The 17,166-nt window shown below is 39.6% G+C and overlaps 5 protein-coding genes across 5 annotated transcripts; 4 read left to right on the top strand and 1 right to left on the bottom strand.

Annotated features, from left to right (window-relative positions):
- Nucleotides 1–955: 955 nt before the first annotated feature.
- Nucleotides 956–1,594, top strand: ATC70_000723 (uncharacterized protein; the record flags this gene model as incomplete). Its single annotated transcript, XM_064820134.1, has 1 exon — nt 956–1,594. One exon carries the CDS (start codon nt 956–958, stop codon nt 1,592–1,594), a length of 639 nt encoding a protein of 212 aa, XP_064684054.1.
- Nucleotides 1,595–3,589: 1,995 nt separating this feature from the next.
- ATC70_000724 (uncharacterized protein) lies at nt 3,590–4,773 on the bottom strand (the record flags this gene model as incomplete). Its single annotated transcript, XM_064820135.1, has 7 exons — nt 3,590–3,765; nt 3,824–3,903; nt 3,958–4,090; nt 4,141–4,348; nt 4,406–4,501; nt 4,559–4,620; nt 4,683–4,773. 7 exons carry the CDS (start codon nt 4,771–4,773, stop codon nt 3,590–3,592), a joined length of 846 nt encoding a protein of 281 aa, XP_064684055.1.
- A 1,756-nt stretch (nt 4,774–6,529) lies between these two features.
- ATC70_000725 (uncharacterized protein) lies at nt 6,530–9,478 on the top strand (the record flags this gene model as incomplete). The annotated part of the gene is made up of 8 exons (XM_064820136.1): nt 6,530–7,178; nt 7,231–7,287; nt 7,350–7,440; nt 7,515–7,678; nt 7,736–8,385; nt 8,449–8,743; nt 8,813–9,259; nt 9,327–9,478. The coding sequence occupies 8 exons, from the start codon at nt 6,530–6,532 to the stop codon at nt 9,476–9,478; spliced, it is 2,505 nt and encodes an 834-aa protein (XP_064684056.1).
- A 263-nt stretch (nt 9,479–9,741) lies between these two features.
- MTX2 (Metaxin-2) lies at nt 9,742–10,218 on the top strand (the record flags this gene model as incomplete). The annotated part of the gene is made up of 1 exon (XM_064820137.1): nt 9,742–10,218. The coding sequence occupies one exon, from the start codon at nt 9,742–9,744 to the stop codon at nt 10,216–10,218; it is 477 nt and encodes a 158-aa protein (XP_064684057.1).
- Nucleotides 10,219–13,782: 3,564 nt separating this feature from the next.
- ATC70_000727 (uncharacterized protein) lies at nt 13,783–14,478 on the top strand (the record flags this gene model as incomplete). The annotated part of the gene is made up of 1 exon (XM_064820138.1): nt 13,783–14,478. The coding sequence occupies one exon, from the start codon at nt 13,783–13,785 to the stop codon at nt 14,476–14,478; it is 696 nt and encodes a 231-aa protein (XP_064684058.1).
- Nucleotides 14,479–17,166: the final 2,688 nt, after the last annotated feature.

Raw genomic sequence — 17,166 nt, forward strand, 5'->3', positions numbered from 1 at the left:
GTAGGTGGCAGGTCATAGCACTATCGTTTACAATGATATTTTATTGCCTTCTATATCGTTCATAATGATATTTTGTTGCATTCTATATTTAATAACGTTAGTCTGGACATTGACAATGCATGGGTTGCATAAAATGTCTGCAGTAAGTAATGAAATCTCTGAGGCTCTGAGACGTCGCTCAAATAAAACATTGACAGCATTGAGCAGAGGAAAGAGCGTAGAAATTACAGTGGTTTTTGTTGATTGATTGTAAAATCATTATTCTCATATGAGCCAGGTCTGATAGATGCCTTGAAACTCAGGTTCCATATTAGGATTGTAAAGTGCAAAAGTACTGAACATTTATTATGTTATGATATGAGCCAGGACAGATAGATGCCTTGAAACTCAGGTTCCATATTAGGATTGTAAAGTGCAAAAGTACTGAACATTTATTATTTTTTTTGGAGGTTCCAAAAAAAAAGTTGGGTTCCCAGCAAAATTGGAACCCGATTGGAGTGATAACTTTTGTTATAAGCCAATACTTTGTCAAATAACAATTGTTATTGATCTTTGGGTTCCAGTTTTCGTTCCAAGTGTGTATATTTGACATTTACATAAAAAATATTAGGATTTAATACATTCTAATGATATGTGCGTTATCCAAGGCCTTATCATAAAAAATACATGTATTCTTTTGGTTAATTAACACCTGAAAGAACTTTTTTTTTCGCTTTTAGTTTGTACTTATGTTCCTGAAATTTAATCAGAAACCCACTCTTTCTAGAATTTCAAAGGTATAAAGCTTTTTTTTTTTTCAAAATGAAAACTGTGTGTCTGATCTTTTTGCTTTATTTATAGAAAAGCAAAAGCTCACGTTGAAGAAAATGAAGTGCCCCATTCATTAATTATTGAAAGATTTGCGCCTGAAGTACAAGAGCAGCTTTCCAGCATCAACCGAAGTATAGCAAATACAATGCGAGAATTGAAAGAACGTCAAAAGAAGTCGGATGAAATCCAGCAGCAAATGCAAAAAGTGTTTGACAATATAGTCACCGGAAAGCAGCAACTGCAACTGTCTTTTAGAATGGACCAAGGGAACCGAGCAGTAGCGACAACAGGCGCTGTCGCAAAAACCTCTGCCTTGCCAAGATCAGAAGATGTATCGCAATCAAAACAATTTTCGGAAGAATCTCAACAAAGCCCACCACCACCAGGTTACAACAACACCGCAGTTGCAACTATTTCACTTACATACAATCAAGAAGGTGTACCGTTATACAAAATGAGTCGACAAGTGACAACTGTGTGTGATCTTTGGGACGAGTGGACAATAGGTCGAGATGGATTCTGGTCTGTTCAAGAATTAGAAGACAAGTGGGGCGCTAAATGGAGAAAAGACGACAGAAAATGGTTCAATATCCGTAAAAAAATCATTGATTCCGTTGAAGACCTTCAGCTGGATCTTGGTCTCTCCCCCACTTCTGCTGTAGGCGCCCTACAAAAGGTGCTCAACACTCGCCACTGGTCTTTGGATCGCTTGGGCACCGAGCTCCAAAAAGGCGCTTTTTTTCCTTACGAAGAAACGAAAAGAAGAAAATTGCAACACTTCTAGCTGAGCCTTTTTTACCATCAATAGTTGCATTTTCATTAATAAATATCTTTGTTTTCCTGTGGATTTTGTAAAAATCGCTTAAAATGTGTTATGTAAATCTGGGTCCCAAAATAGCAGGGAACCCCAAATGGCACCCACTACTGAGAGTTGGTAAATAATCCTTTATTATGTTATGATATGAGCCAGGACAGATAGATGCCTTGAAACTCAGGTTCCATATTAGGATTGTAAAGTGCAAAAGTACTGAACATTTATTATGTTATGATGTTTATATGTTGATGGTATCATGGCTTGACTGAGATGACATTTATTTTATGCTGCGTAAATATAAGCTATTATAAAGCAAAAACATAACCAAATTTGATAGCTTTCAAGCCTTCATATCTTGACATGTAGTCCTTTCTGAGCCACTGGAATGACGCCGAACAATTGTACTTGAGTAGTAGTAACATCGTGACACCTTTGCTCAACCCTTTTGGGAACCCAAAAAACATGGCCAAAAATCGACCAAAAACCATAAGGGGCACCTCATAATTTTCATTAAAAAATAAACGATAGCATTTCTCACCCCAAAAATGAAGACTTTTACTATGGTATATATTGAATCAAAATGTTTCTCTTAATCCAAAGCAACCTCTGAAGCCACTTTTATGAAGTTTTCATACTCAAAATCTGGCTATTTTCGCTAAAAACCTCATTTCATATTTTACCAAATTGCTCAATAAGTTCATTCAAAACATTTATTTTACTTGACACCATTGGAATCTCCTTGAAAAGTACTTCAAGTGTGTATTAGGAAGCATCGGTTAATCATCACAATTTATATAGTCGAATATCACAAAACTGTTCCGTCAAGTCGAAAAAAGCGAAATCTGTCCAATCTTGAACAGAAAAAAACAAACTGAGTGTGAATCAATTTTGGCGGGCATTACTGCAGCTGGCTGATCCAAATGCCTTTCTGATAATGACAATGATAATGACAATGATGATTGCGATGCTGACCATATGGAGACCATGGATTTGAAAGGGCAATTACTTAGCCCGAATACTTCTTTTTTCCGCTTTTGTTGAGAGTTTTTCCCTACAAAGATGTCTTTTGCAATGACAATCTCTCAAAAAGTCGCTGTAGACCTTACACAAGTAGCCTTGCATTTACTCATGACCAGTTTATATCACCATTCCAAGAGCAACATCAGCGATTGAATACCTCCCCTTCCGACTCCGATTTTATAGCCTTTCTTTCATTATTAATTGATTGTTGAAAATCTACTTTTATGCCAGGTTTTTATTATCTCTGATTTGCAATGTCTTCGACGAGAGCCCGCAAGGCGAAGTCGTCATCGAGCTTAGCACGATCGATCAGCTATTTGTCTTATACAAGAGATCAAATAAATTGTTAGATCTAGTTGACATGTCAGGGCCGAAAAAGGAAAAACGTGTGGCTAGTAAAGAGGCTATTTTGTTGGTACGTTAGCCAAAAAACAGAGAATGGCAGGCAAAACAAGTGCTGCCGGACCAAAGTGCGTCTATATGAAATGATGTGTTGTTGGTACGTTAGCCACCCCTATCATCTGACATTCACAGCAAACTTGATTGACATTCCAATATTGAGTGATCTTACTGGTCCCCTCAACCAAGCATGACAACGGTTGGATTTGGTTGTTTGCAAAGCTCGTCCAAGTGATGCGCTAGCTGTCTATTACGACAGTAATATTGTATAGTATTTTTCGCCTGATCCTCAACAAGGTTATTGGCTTGTACTATACAGTATATGTATTTGCGTCATGTATATATTCTGTGGAGTATTTGACATTTTGCAGTAACTTTATCATATAATTGCTTGTTCGATAACATTGAATCTGCCTCAATTCATGTAAGTGCTTGACAGGCCAGCTGGAGTTACAGATCATGTGATCCAAGCAAAGTTATAATTTTAATTAAAGGCAAAGCTCTATGAAAAGTACACGTTGTAAACTATAAACAGGCTGTAGTATTCTATTTATTCTGATTCTGTTGCTGTTTGTTACGCTTAGCAGCTCTTTTAGATTGCGGTTGATCTGTGTTTTTACGTTTCTGCAAAGAAGAAGAAGCATTGTCTTTTGCCACTGCTTCGGCAAAAAGTTCTGATTTATCAAGGGCAATGGTTGCATTGTAAGTGAGCCTTCTGGTTTCTAAAAAGTATCATAAAAGTTTAGTCAATGTTTCATTGGATGCACACAATAAACATACCAGCTCTCTTCAATAATCTTGGATAATTCACTGTAACGGTGGCCTCTATTTGATCGTGTGTCATCCCAAACATACTTCCTCTGTATCGAGCAAATGAGTGATATTACAATGTGGAAAGCCTGCTCATTACTTACAAAATTCTAAGGTCAGCAGGTCTTCTAATGTCTAATGCTCGCATTGCCTCGCTTGAAAATATCAGGTTATGTCCTCTGGTCACCTCGACTAATCTCTTAACATTATTGAAGAACAGAAAACGTTTGTTTGGATCTGCATTATGAATTTAGTATAGCCACCATTAACATCTACAAGCAACATACCTCTGAATGATTGTGAATAACACACTTCAAAGAATATGCCACGATTGACAGCCATCTGTGCTGCGACAAATCCAGGTAGAGCTTTCGATTTAGCCAAATCCAGCGAGATCAGATCAACTTCGTACGTCTGACAAGCGTGTTTGCAAATATCGAAGTTTGTAGGACGTACAGCTAAAATGTCAATATTTGGATACGCTGAACTTGCAGCCTAAGTTCAACATGTTAATTCCAATGAGACACTTGTTGTTGTTTGTAAGCTGCTTACGAGTTGGTAATTTTGTTTGACGTCTTCCACCATTAGAGTTGCTCTTGTTAATTGTTGCATATTTGTGAATTTCTGAGATGCTACTGGCTCAATTGACTATATTTCACATGCTTAGATATGGTTCAAGTTTCATAGAAAAGGGCATGCTTATACCTTGACGTCCGATAGATTGCCTTCTACTGTCAAGTTCAGCGCAATGGTACTTCTATTCTCAACTATGATATTCACAACAAGATTAGCTTCGTATACTCGCAACATTTCAAGATGAATATATTACAAGAATCTAGTCTATCTAATATCTTTTCTATGCGTTGTAATTCAGTAGCATCGCTTTTATTGGGGTATGGAATATTGAAATCGTATATCATTATCTATCAAGTTTGATGGACCAAAGTTTTGTTAAATAATTGCAGGTAAACTTTTTTCAATGCTCTTTTCAAGCCTCCAATGACCTTCTTACCGCTTGGTGTACCGGAGAAGGTGACTGTGTAGCTTTGCATTGGCCTCAATCAGCGTGGATTAAAGAAATGAAATGGCCATGTCAAGCATATATTACTATATCAGATGAAGATATGTAAGAACTACTCTAGAATGAGATTGTCCCCTTTCAATTGAGTCTATATAGATAGTTGTCTAACTATGAAGGCAGATCCGGTTGACATGATACTCAGAATTAGAACCACATGCCCCATCAAATTGCAGATCCAGATGATGGAAAGAGAAGATTCTAACATTAGCCCCATTAAATCTCTGGTTAAACTATACCAACTCTCTGTATATGATCTATCCTTCTTTGCCACGGCCATTCTTGATATCTTGATCAGCGGAAAAACGGTTTCATATAATGCTATCAACCTCGGTAAGTTAAAAAAAAACAATAGTAAATGAACCGCTAAATCTGGCCCGTTGCAAAATTTCTTGAACATTCGGCAAGCCATGGCTCTCCTCAACATAGTAAAATTATAAAGTTGAGCATCTTTTATTGGAAATATGTTAGACTAAATGATTCAAAACATCCATTCAAATAGTTTAACCTTGACTGATATCTACACATTCTGTTTGACAAATTACCAGGGCTCAGGTTTGCTCGCTGTTTCAAGTAGATCAGAAGAGTTACCAGATTGCTGTTGAATAATACTAAACTATATTATTTTATCAGAATCCTTCAAATTGAAGTGCAAAGTTTTTCCGGCTTTCGTAAATCTTTCAATAGACCAAGTTTGATATTCGGTTTGTCTTTTGATCAATTATTCTGCTGTTTGACATTTCGCAGTAAAAAAAAAAAAAAAAAAACTGCTTTATTCCTGCCGTTTAAACCGAAGCAAAATGCAGCAAACTAAATACTTGCGCCTTGCTACATTTTACAAACTAATGATGCGGTTCACAATGAAACATTGTTTTGTATTTTTGACGAATAAATCAAACCTGAAGATCAGCATCGGGCTACGCCAGTGATTCAGTTGTCATTCAAATTTGAAGCCTTTATTAGATGTATTGGACATATGAGATAGATGGTATCTCTATCTGAGAGCTCAGAGGATAGGCTTGTTAATTTCTACTATTGGCAATCAGGAAAGAATGTCAAATTTGGTTACTGGACATTTTGCCATTTCATTCAAGTCCGATTTGGCAGCTCTATTAACAACATTTTAAATACAATGGTGAAACTTGGATAATGGCAAACATAACTTGTAGCTGAGGTTGCTCTACGAGCTGCTAACCCAGATTGCGCATTGCGATCATGTTCAGTGCTACACTTTGCTGAATCAATTTAAAATGCAAGTTGGTATTTGATCACCGGCAGGAAGTCTCTCCTGAATCTCCGTACATTTACTCACGATTTTCATGCAACTTCAAGCCAAAAAAAAACTATGCCAGAACAGTGGAAACGCTCTAAACCATTAATTTCTCGATATACATCTGTTCCAATAGGGTAAATATTGAGCTATCAATGATTGTGAAGGGTGTAATGTCTGTCAAAGAATGCATGTATACGGTCACAAAGTGACTAGGTCCATTCCCCAGGATATTGGATTCATAGGAGAAAACTACGCTCAAACGCCCATGTAACAGCAGAGTGAAAGGGGCGAATATTATTATTACTCTTTCAAACTTTCATAAACGATGAGCAGTCGAAAGATTCTACAGCTACTGATCCAGCCATCGAGCAAGCTCAGCTATGGAAGAGCAACACAAGAGAGAAGCTGGATGGGCAGACCCATGTATTTCCAAACAGCAAGCCGCTTATTCAAGGAAGAAAGAAGCAAACCTGTCAGAGGAGGAGGAGGTCTAGGCATGCCGTCCACCAACTCGGGAGCAGCAGCAACAGCGCCAGGGGGAAAGAGACCAAGCAAAGGCCTGGCCAAGACGAACTGGAGTCGTCCTTTACAGAAAAAGAACACAACTGCCACCGCCACCACAGTAGATGGTAAACGAGTAGCACCCAAGAGAGATTGGAGCAAACCCATCGACCTTCACAGCGAAAAGCATGCAGGAGAGACTTACAAAATGCATGAACGTCATGTCAACAAGTTCTCGAAGCCACCACTCAAGAAAGCAGAGACTCAAGCACAAAAGAGAGAGCGAAAGAAGCGAGAGGAGGAATTGACAGCCTTAGCAAAGGAAGAGGAAAAGGAGCGTCAACAAATTGCATTGAGGAAAGCCAAGCAGAAGGCCAAGGAGAAGGAAGAACAAATGAACCAAATGAAAGATGTCTACATCCCCGAGATCATCAATGTTGCCAACCTGTCAAAGGTGCTGGGTATCCGAATTGGTGAGCATTTGACGTCTGCATGATTGGGATGATATGAGTAACACTGTCTCAGAGCAATTGATTAGAACCATGGATGAACTAGAGATGGGAAATACCTCGCATGATAGAAGTAAGATGCCGCATGAACAAAGCACGTTTTGCCTGATCTTAATGATTCACGTTTTTTTTCAGTGCTCAGTGCTGATGAGTCCAGTCTTATTGCCATGCAGTTGGACATGAATCCTATCGTCGACTCAAGGCAATCCATTGACCTATTTCCCAGGCAAGTTACAAAAGCAGATGAAAAGAGAATATACAAACAAATCGACGTAAACAGTATATCTAACACACAAATAGATCAACGCCCGTTGATCCCAGCTTGTTGGTGGACCGGCCCCCAATTGTTACAATTATGGGACATGTCGATCATGGCAAAACCACATTATTAGATACACTGCGTAAGACATCTGTTGCAGCTGGCGAAGCAGGCGGCATTACTCAGCACATTGGTGCTTTTTCTGGTATAGATTGATAAGGGCACAACATAAGCAGCCATGACTAAGCTGTTCTGTACATAGTTAAATTACCCTCGCAAAAAACAATTACCTTTTTAGACACACCGGGACACGCAGCGTTCTCATCTATGCGTCAACGAGGCGCCCAGGTTACTGACATAGTGGTACTGGTTGTGGCAGCCGATGATGGAGTAATGCCTCAAACACAAGAGGCAATTCAGCATGCGCATGCAGCTAATGTACCTATTGTCGTTGCTATTAATAAGTGCGATAAACCCGGTGTCGATACCTCTCGAGTGAAACAGGAACTAGCGCGTTACAATGTTCATTTGGAGGAGATTGGTGGTGATGTGCCTTGCGTGGAGGTTTCAGGTCTTACTGGCAAAAATCTAGATCAGCTGGAGGAGACCATTGTTACATTGTCAGAGATCCTGGAGTTGAAAGCTGATAGAACGCCTGGTGCAGCAGAGGGTGTTGTCATTGAATCCCAAATTGAAAAAGGCAGAGGTAACGTTGCAACCATTCTTGTCCAACAAGGCACATTAAAGGCAGGCTCCGTTGTTGTTGCTGGTCAGACCTGGTGCAAAGTGAGATCAATGACAGATTATCAAGGCAAACCGGTCAAAGAAGCTACTCCAGGCATGCCTGTAAAAGTAATCGGTTGGAAGGATGTTCCTAGCGCCGGCGACGAAATGCTCACTGCGACGGATGAGGTACGCAATTCCTACGAATTCGCCCCACACATTTCTATTCAGCACTAACGCATATATAAATAGAACTTAGCCAAAACTGTTGTGGATAATCGTGTTGCACGACATCAAAGGGAGCAGCAACTCCGTGATTTGCAAGTTATCAATGATAAGCGTAGACATCAACGAGAGCAATTGGAGCAAGAAAGGATGGCTGAAAAGGCATACAAGAAGGAAATGTACATGTATCAAAGGGGCCTCAGTGAAGTGCTGCCAGAGTCGCTTGGAAAGAGACTGAGTGCTATACAAGCCAGCCTCAAGGAAGAAAATAAGGAGGAAGATGCGCAGAAGGATATGCTGGAACTTCGTGCCGTCGTCAAAGGTAAGATTACAGTGTGGAATGACCTCACGTGGGGGTCAAGGAGTTTCTGATCCTTACTTGTTTTGACAGGTGATGTGAGTGGTACAGTGGAAGCAGTTGTTGATTGTCTCGCAGGACTGCAAAACAAACAGATCAGAGTCAAGGTCATTCACAGCAGCGTAGGCAACATTTCGGAAAGCGATGTTCAATTAGCCGCTGCTTGTGATGGCCAAGTTATAGGATTCAATGTGAAAGCAGATAAACGCATTCAAGCCGAGGCAGCCAAAATCGGAGTCCCTGTGAAATCATATTCTATCATCTACAAACTCTTGGAAGAAGTAAAAGATCAGCTTAGCGACATGTTGCCACCCATCCTCTCAACACAGGTTACAGGAGAGGCAGCATTATTACAGGTTTTTGATATCAATACCAAGGGAAGAGAGACAAAACCAGTTGCCGGATGTCGTGTTACAAACGGTGTTATCCATAAAAATAGTAGAGTGAGAATAGTACGTAATAAAGAGACTATTTGGGAAGGTAAGATAGACATAACATGGCAAGCCTTATCATCCATGTATACATCATATTAAATTTCCTTTTATAGGTGAACTCAATGCCCTTCGCCAGGTCAAGAAAGACATCCAGGAAGCCAAGAAAGGCTTAGAATGTGGTATGTCATTTGAAGGGTTCAATGACTTCCAACCTGGAGACATCATCCAGAGTGTACAGACGATCGAAACCAAGCAAAAATTATAAATTTTTTTTTTTTTTTTTTACCAAAATAAATTTAACATTTGTAATTTCGAAACCTTATTCAAAGATAGCTTTAGACGGAGCTCTTCTTTATAGAAATTGTAAGCATGGTCTCAAGTGTCGGTTTGCAATGGGGTTGATTGGCTGGACTCGAGATTCTATATTTATCCGTGTTCAAAAATATATAAATACGGGCACATTTGGCCATCCAAAGGACCCACTTTGAAATGTTGATTTTGTTATAACATCAATTCTACTTTTTACACATGATTTCAAATATTTCACGACAAACATCCATCTCATCTTCATCACATTCATCCGCCAAATCTCACAAATCATTCTGGTCAAAGATCGGCCATTTGTTCCACTCGTCTCGTAGCAGCAGATGCAGCAATAGGAGCAAGGGCAGCACGAAGAGAAGAAGACACAGTGATTTCTCTCGCCAAACCACAGGCAATTACAGCAATTCCACGCTCTCTGATGAATCAGTAAAGACGGTTGAAGGCCTGGATGACCATTCCTCTTTGACCTCAAGGCGCCACATCAAGCAATTAGTCGATCAAACAGGAAGTGCACCAGCTCCAATGCTGATTCCTCCATTCAGTCCAACTTACTGTAAAAGCAATGAATTTCCCTACTCCAATTTCTACGTAAAGTTGCCTGATGGTCGCTGGATGGTGCGCTATAGAGATGGTAATCGTGATATTCTTCGCACAGATATAATGGAAGGCTACATGATCTAATCCTTCAACTACCATCTCCACTTAATTATACCACTCGATTTTTCTCATTTATAACGTATACCATCATCTCTCCTTTTTGTAAATTCATACATCATTTTATTAGCTAATAAAAATAAATTCATGCTTCTTTTTACCATATATTGTTTCTGTACGCTTCCATTTTACTAGTGTTTCTGAGCGCGAGTCTGCGGTGTGGCAACAGACCCAAAAGTGAAAATGCTTGGGATTTACCCAGAAAATGAATAAAGTTTCAAGCGATTGCTTGGTTGTCTATCTGAAATAGCACTGGATACGATTTAGATCTTGTAGCATGAATGCAGAATTTGATTTCTAATATGGCCCATCCTTTGACCGAGATGATTTTATTTTTAAGATATTCAATTGACTTCAACAGTATCATCAGAGAAAAATTCCATTGCTAAGCAAGGTGCTTCTATTTTTGCTCTGTTTGGATTTTTTTTTTTTTTTTTGGGCGAAATCTTACACAAAATCATTAAATATTTACGTGTACAACAATCGCAGCACTTGTATTATTAATTTTTCTTCTAGTCTTTAACCGAGGCTGCCTTGAATTAATAATGTGGAGACGGATCTAAAGGGGCCCTTAGCTAGACGACAGGCTATGTCTCATCTCGCGTCGGTTGAATTATAACACCGTAAAAAAAATTCATCATAACATCGACATGGCATCAATTGCATCCATTGTGATGTTGATTTGAAATCCAGGTATTCATGTACACCTTTTATTTTTAGCATGAAAATTACCAGAAAAGCCCCAACAAGAGAGTGATGTTATATTGCCCCTCCTGGTCGTGTCCTTGACAAAGATCTTCGATGCTAGTATCACAATGTGATTATGAAATCGGCTTCCAATGTGTAATTGTCAGATATTAGATATATGATAGCGCCGATTTCTAATCAAGGGATGGACTAGGGTACATGGATTTACAAAGAAGGGAACCCTTTGTTGGGGGAAAATTCCACAGCCAAAAGAGACTCTTTATATGTTAGTCCACAACGAAATGTTTGTCTTGATGCCTAGAAAAATGGATTTTCTACTGATCGATTTCTCTCTTGCGCAATGCTACCTGTATACATCGTACACCATCTCTAACTCTTCACAATTCTGTAAAAAAATTTCTTCCATCATTCCATCTTGAGTGTGTAACATGTACTAAAGCTCTCATCATGATATCATGTCTTTTCATTGCTCATGTGTCATAAATAATGAAAAATGATTGTGGTTTTCAAGAGAAATCATCTTACGTTGTTTAATCAGAGCTATTCTAGGAGACAGTGTCCACAACTGCAGAACGTTTGAAGAGTTATTTTAGGGTGCCGAATTTCATTATAAATATAAAACTGTTGAATGTGATAAAGAACCAGACCTCGTCGGCGGGATAATCGGATCGAAATGCAGTATAGTTTAAATGAGCGAATTGGAAAACCCTCTAACTAGGACATATTATATCATTCAAGAATACTAACCATATTCAACAAAAGCAGCCTATTCAATGGAATCATCATCGTATCGTAGAGACATTCATAACAAATAGCGCATCATGAATGTCTAATCGGTTATCTGAATCCAGCAACTTCACGTGCTATGGCCCATATAGATTTGAAAACGTTCGATAAGCCGACGAACCTTAAAAACCCTATTTATACTATGGCTCGAGCGTAATCAAGACGCTGATATATAGATTAGCCCTCTCCTTTGATTGACTGACTTTTAAGGATATCTGTTGTTAGTGACATATCTCAATGGAATTGTTTGTTCACGTTGAAGTTCTGAGAGTTGCCAAAACGGACAATTACTTCCTCTTTGAGTGATTTTGACACACAATTCATGCTGAGTGTTGCGCGCCCAAAAAACCCCCCTATAGATCTACGTTTGCTGTTTCATTGAGTTTCAAGGGCTACATGGAAATGACTGAAAATCCATAACAGTGATTATGATCAAGAGCAATTATAGTAATGATTTAGGCAATATTAGCTAGAACAAAAGTATAATAACCCTTGCAGACTTTGAAAACTGTTTCTCGAATTTCCATGATACGAACATGAGCTCTTGAGGATTGCTCGGATGATCATTTTCTGTCTAGAGTAATCGAATCTTGCTATATGTAACCAGATATGCACTCATTTAAATTACAAATCATTAAATCTAGTTACTGGACTCCAGAAATCATATGAAAATGTCAAATCTTGTAACATGAGTACTTGTGTATCATTAATGTCAAACCTTGAAAGACAAATGTGGCTTTTTTATCTCTGTAAAATCAGGTACCGTGTATCATACAGCATGATACGACAACAATCCTGGTTTCTCTCAAGTATCCGACTTGCAAATCAGCGACACATCAACAAAATACGTAAAATACACATTCGTATGTTAAACGAGAGTTGAATTATATGATAAAATTCCGTAGCCTGATCTTCAGTGATTCACATTAATAATATGAATTGCGTTTCCCGGATTTTTCCAGCATAAACTGAGCATCATTTCACATGTTAACGTTGACTATGTATTGATATTGACGGGTCTGTTGGCTATCCGATGGCTGTTTTGATGTGAATTGACACTTGCACAGCCAAACAAACTCTTGGTCTTTAATCAGGTGTTCCTAATAGTCAATTCTCGTCATGCCATCAGCTATTGTTCACTTGTTTTGTATTTTTAGGCCCTACTATGGCTAAAATGACGATTTGTAGGTTGACCAGGGAAGACAAACTCATTCAAACGGTATTTCTAAGGATTGTATTACAGTAATAACAATATTAGTGTATACCAGCTTATTCCTACCAATACATGCTAGAAGTTCAATTGCCATCCTTTCACTTCTATGAAGAATCTCAAAAATTTGCTTGTGATCGTGGATTTTACTAATTTATAGTATTCCACAACTGTATCAACGAAAACGATTCATATCTGGACAGCTTGCATAACAACACTACCTCTTATCACCCAACAGAACGCCAAACACAGCGAAATTCGGACGTATTTGAGTTTTGTTTTCTCGTGTTGAAAGCCGTTTTAGACCACCGGAATAGTACCAAACAATTGCTCTCATCTGGCAACTACTTTCTGACATCTTTGCTCAACTTTTTTGGGGATCAAAAAAACATGGGCAAAATTCGACCAAAAAGCATAAGGTACCCCTCATGGTTTTCATCGAAAATCAAATGATCGCATTTTTCACCTTGAAAATGAAGACTTTTACTATGGTACATCTTGAATCAAAATGAATCTATCAATCTAACGTAACCCTAGAAATCATCTTTGTGGAACCTTGATATGTTGAATTTCGACATTTTGGCCAGAAATCTCTTTTCATATTTTCATGAATTGTTCAATACGTTTATTCAAAACATTTATCTTACTTGGCACCATTAGAAGCGCCTTGAAAAGTATTTCAAGAGTGTATTAGGAAGCACTGGGTGATCATCACAATTTATATAGTCGAATCTCTCAAAATATATCGATCAAGTCGAAAAAAGACGAAATCTATCCAATCTTGAGCAGAAAAAATAACTGAGCTTTAATTGATTTTGGCGGCGGCGATGCTGCTGGCTGACCCAAATGTCTTTCTGGCCCCTCCTCCCATCAAAGTTTTAGCATACGCGGACGACACTCTTGTGGTCCTCCGGAATCCCACAGAATTTGAACACCTCCAAGACATCATCAACCAATACATGGCCGCATCCAATGCATCTCTCAACTACAGTAAAACCCAAGCACTCTCGTTATCCGGTAAACCACACCCACCCTGGATTTCTTTCCTACAAGATCAGGGTATCACATCATGGCACGACCGCACTGCTACCGAACCTCTCACCTACTTAGGATTCGCCATATGCTCAAGTGCCAATCAACGCGCAACCTATGCCCTCTCCATCATCTCCAAGATTCGCGCCTATTGCCAGCTTCACTCCGCCCGCGCATTAACATACCGAGGTAGGGTCACCGTCATCAATGCGCTCTTATATTCGAAACTTTGGCACGTTATGCGCCTCTTTACATTTTCACCCCCTGAACTCAAACAGCTCCAGCAACTCGCCGCCACCTTCATCAACCGCGGATCCAAAATCGCTCGCCTCGCTTTTGATCACCTCACCCAACCCATCAACCAAGGGGGCTTGAAACTCCTCGATCCAGCCACTCAAGCTAATGCCTTACAATGGCGGTGGCTCTACTTCCTGATTCACCCCCCCCCCACAAGCCTCACCTTCACTTATGCCGTCCATTCCCATCCTTAGATACACTCTCAACTTTGTTCTTTCCACTGCCGAATATCCTTCCTATCATTGGCCATTCCTATTTCCCCATTGTCGACCGGTCATTCCTCGCCTTTTTGGTCCCATAGTCAACTTACTACGAGCCGTAGATTCGATCCCCCCACAACTACCATTTCAGCCATGCCACCATGTCCACATGCCTTCACCTACCACTGATGGAACTCCTCGTCCACAATCTCCCACCAACCCACCCAATAGCTCACCTCTTTCAACCCCCTCACAACGTTCTCAAGAACCAACCAACAATCCGTCAGCTCAAAGGATCCGATATATTTATCTTCAACCCCAACCGACTCTGCCTAGAATACAATCATCTCCCCCAAGCTCTGCCACACGGCCCATCAATCAACAAAACTATCTCTCCACTTTGCTCTAACCAACTACTTCTCAACAACTTTGTCCTTTACAACTTCCTCCCCAAAGTACCGCGACCTCACAACGCCTTGGAGGTTCACAACCTTCCAAATTCCAACATTCCTTCATTTCCAGCTCTCCACTCCTTTGTCACCACTCTTCTTATACCTCCAGAACCCAACAATATTCGTCCAACTACTAAAGTTACTTCTATCAAATACTTCAAATGCCTCCTAACCTCTTCCTCTCCCCCTACCCCTAGTTCTATCCTTTCTTCTACTCAATGGCGTCAGTTTTGGAAGCTCGAAATAGCTCTGAATGCACGTAATACTTGGTACCGAATCCTCCTCAACAAAATAGCCACCAAAGAACTCCTACACCTTCGTATGTCTGATAAATTCGCTCCTCATTGCACGATCTGCCCTTCTAGAACTACCAACATAGAAGCGACAACGCACTTTCTCTTTTCCTGTCCCATCAAATACACTGTCTGGTCCCAAGCACTCTCCACATACATAGACCCAGATCTGCAATCTCCCACTTATGAGCAATTTCAAGAACTTCTCCTCCTTCGCTCCCCCCTTACAGTCTCAACATCTTCACCCTACCCCACTCTCACCACGTACCAAGTATTTTCTTGCATTCTTCAAGCAATTTGGAGCTGCCACTACAGATCCATCTTCGACTCCTTTCATTTTGAACCCCTCCAAGTCATGCTCTGCATAGGCAGGGCACTATATACTTTAGATTCACAAGACAACGTTCACTCACTTCTATAGCAAAGCACTTTATATCCAGTCTTACTATCCTCTTCCCCACTTTGGGTACGTTAATAGGACTTTAAACAATAAAACAATAATCTTCCTTAAAAAAAAACAAATGCCTTTCTGATGATGACAATAATGATTGCGATACTGATTAAATGGAGACCATGGAATTGAAAGAGCAATTTCTTAGCCCAAATACTTTTTCGAGGGAATTTTCGCCTCACGAAGGTGTCTTTTGCAATGACAATATCTCAAAAAAAAGTCGCTGGATATCTTACACTAGTTCTGTATTTGCGCATGACCAGCCCTATGCGCCATCTAAAGAGCAGCAGTAGCAGAGAATGGCAATGACAATTCTACTATCAAAAAATGGAGATTGTGGTCTACAAATGCTGCACAAAAACCTGATTCTTCTTTCACATCGTCTCAATAATAGACTTCGTTTGATATCAGTGTAAGCAAAAAGGGTGTTGAGGGAGATACCGCCTCTTTTCCTCCTGGCTCTGATATAACCTTTCTTTTACTAATAATGGATTGTTTAAAACCTACTTCTATAGCAGGTTTTTATTATATTGATTTAAAATGTCTTCGGCGAGAGCGTAACGAGATAGATTGGCTAGTGCAGTTTATACTGTTTTATTAATTCTTTTTGGATTTTTTGTATATGAAAATTGGGTAAACTATTGCAAATTACACATTCGAGCTCGAAATATGAGCTTGTTGCCCTATTCAAAATAAACTAACAATACTAAAAACAGATGCTGTATCCTTTTCAGTATTTTTCATCTGAAAAAGTTGCCATTGATAGCAAGACGCTCTTGTAGCTTACTATTTTGATAGGTTACGTCTCAACATATCGAATATCTGCAATGACACCCTGCCTTGAAAATGAATGCTTGACATGAAGGCAAACGTTCAACGCCGCTTTTAGTCGCAGGATATGGTGTATAGAGTTTTGATGCGGTAATCTATTTAAAGATTTGCAAGGGCCGTTACATTTGTGCAATACACGCCACATGCTAAGCATTTGGTAGTTTATCTGAAACCTGTAGCATATCTGAGTCTTCTCATTGCAGACATCGTTGAATATACGGATCAGTCAGTCTGCACGCGCACTTTGTTTAATGCAACTCTCAGTAACTTTAGAATGTCCGTAATGTGCATCCGTGTGCTCATCTATATCTAAAGTGCATTGCGCATTACAGAATATATTGAGCTTAACTTGTATGCAATACAGATCGTATATTTAGAAGCTTTTCAAGACCGAATGCTGAAACGACGAGTGCTTGTTCCCACTGAGTGGTAGTACCTGATGCACCATCGTATGGTGTAAGCAATACAACAAGAGGCTGAACTTGAGAGTTGTTGGACAGCATGATAGTGCACATTGTATTCCAAAGGTATTTTTACGTAGTCAAGGCGCATAGAAGCCTTCAAACGTCAAAATAAGATCATGGTTTATCCGCGCATTTCTGTTCATACATGCTTGTTCCTGAATCCGTTACCAGCTTCTGCTTCTTGCTGGCAT

Source organism: Mucor velutinosus (genome assembly GCF_035048745.1).
Source record: "Mucor velutinosus strain NIH1002 chromosome Unknown tig00000041, whole genome shotgun sequence".
Taxonomy (NCBI): Eukaryota; Fungi; Mucoromycota; class Mucoromycetes; order Mucorales; family Mucoraceae; genus Mucor; species Mucor velutinosus.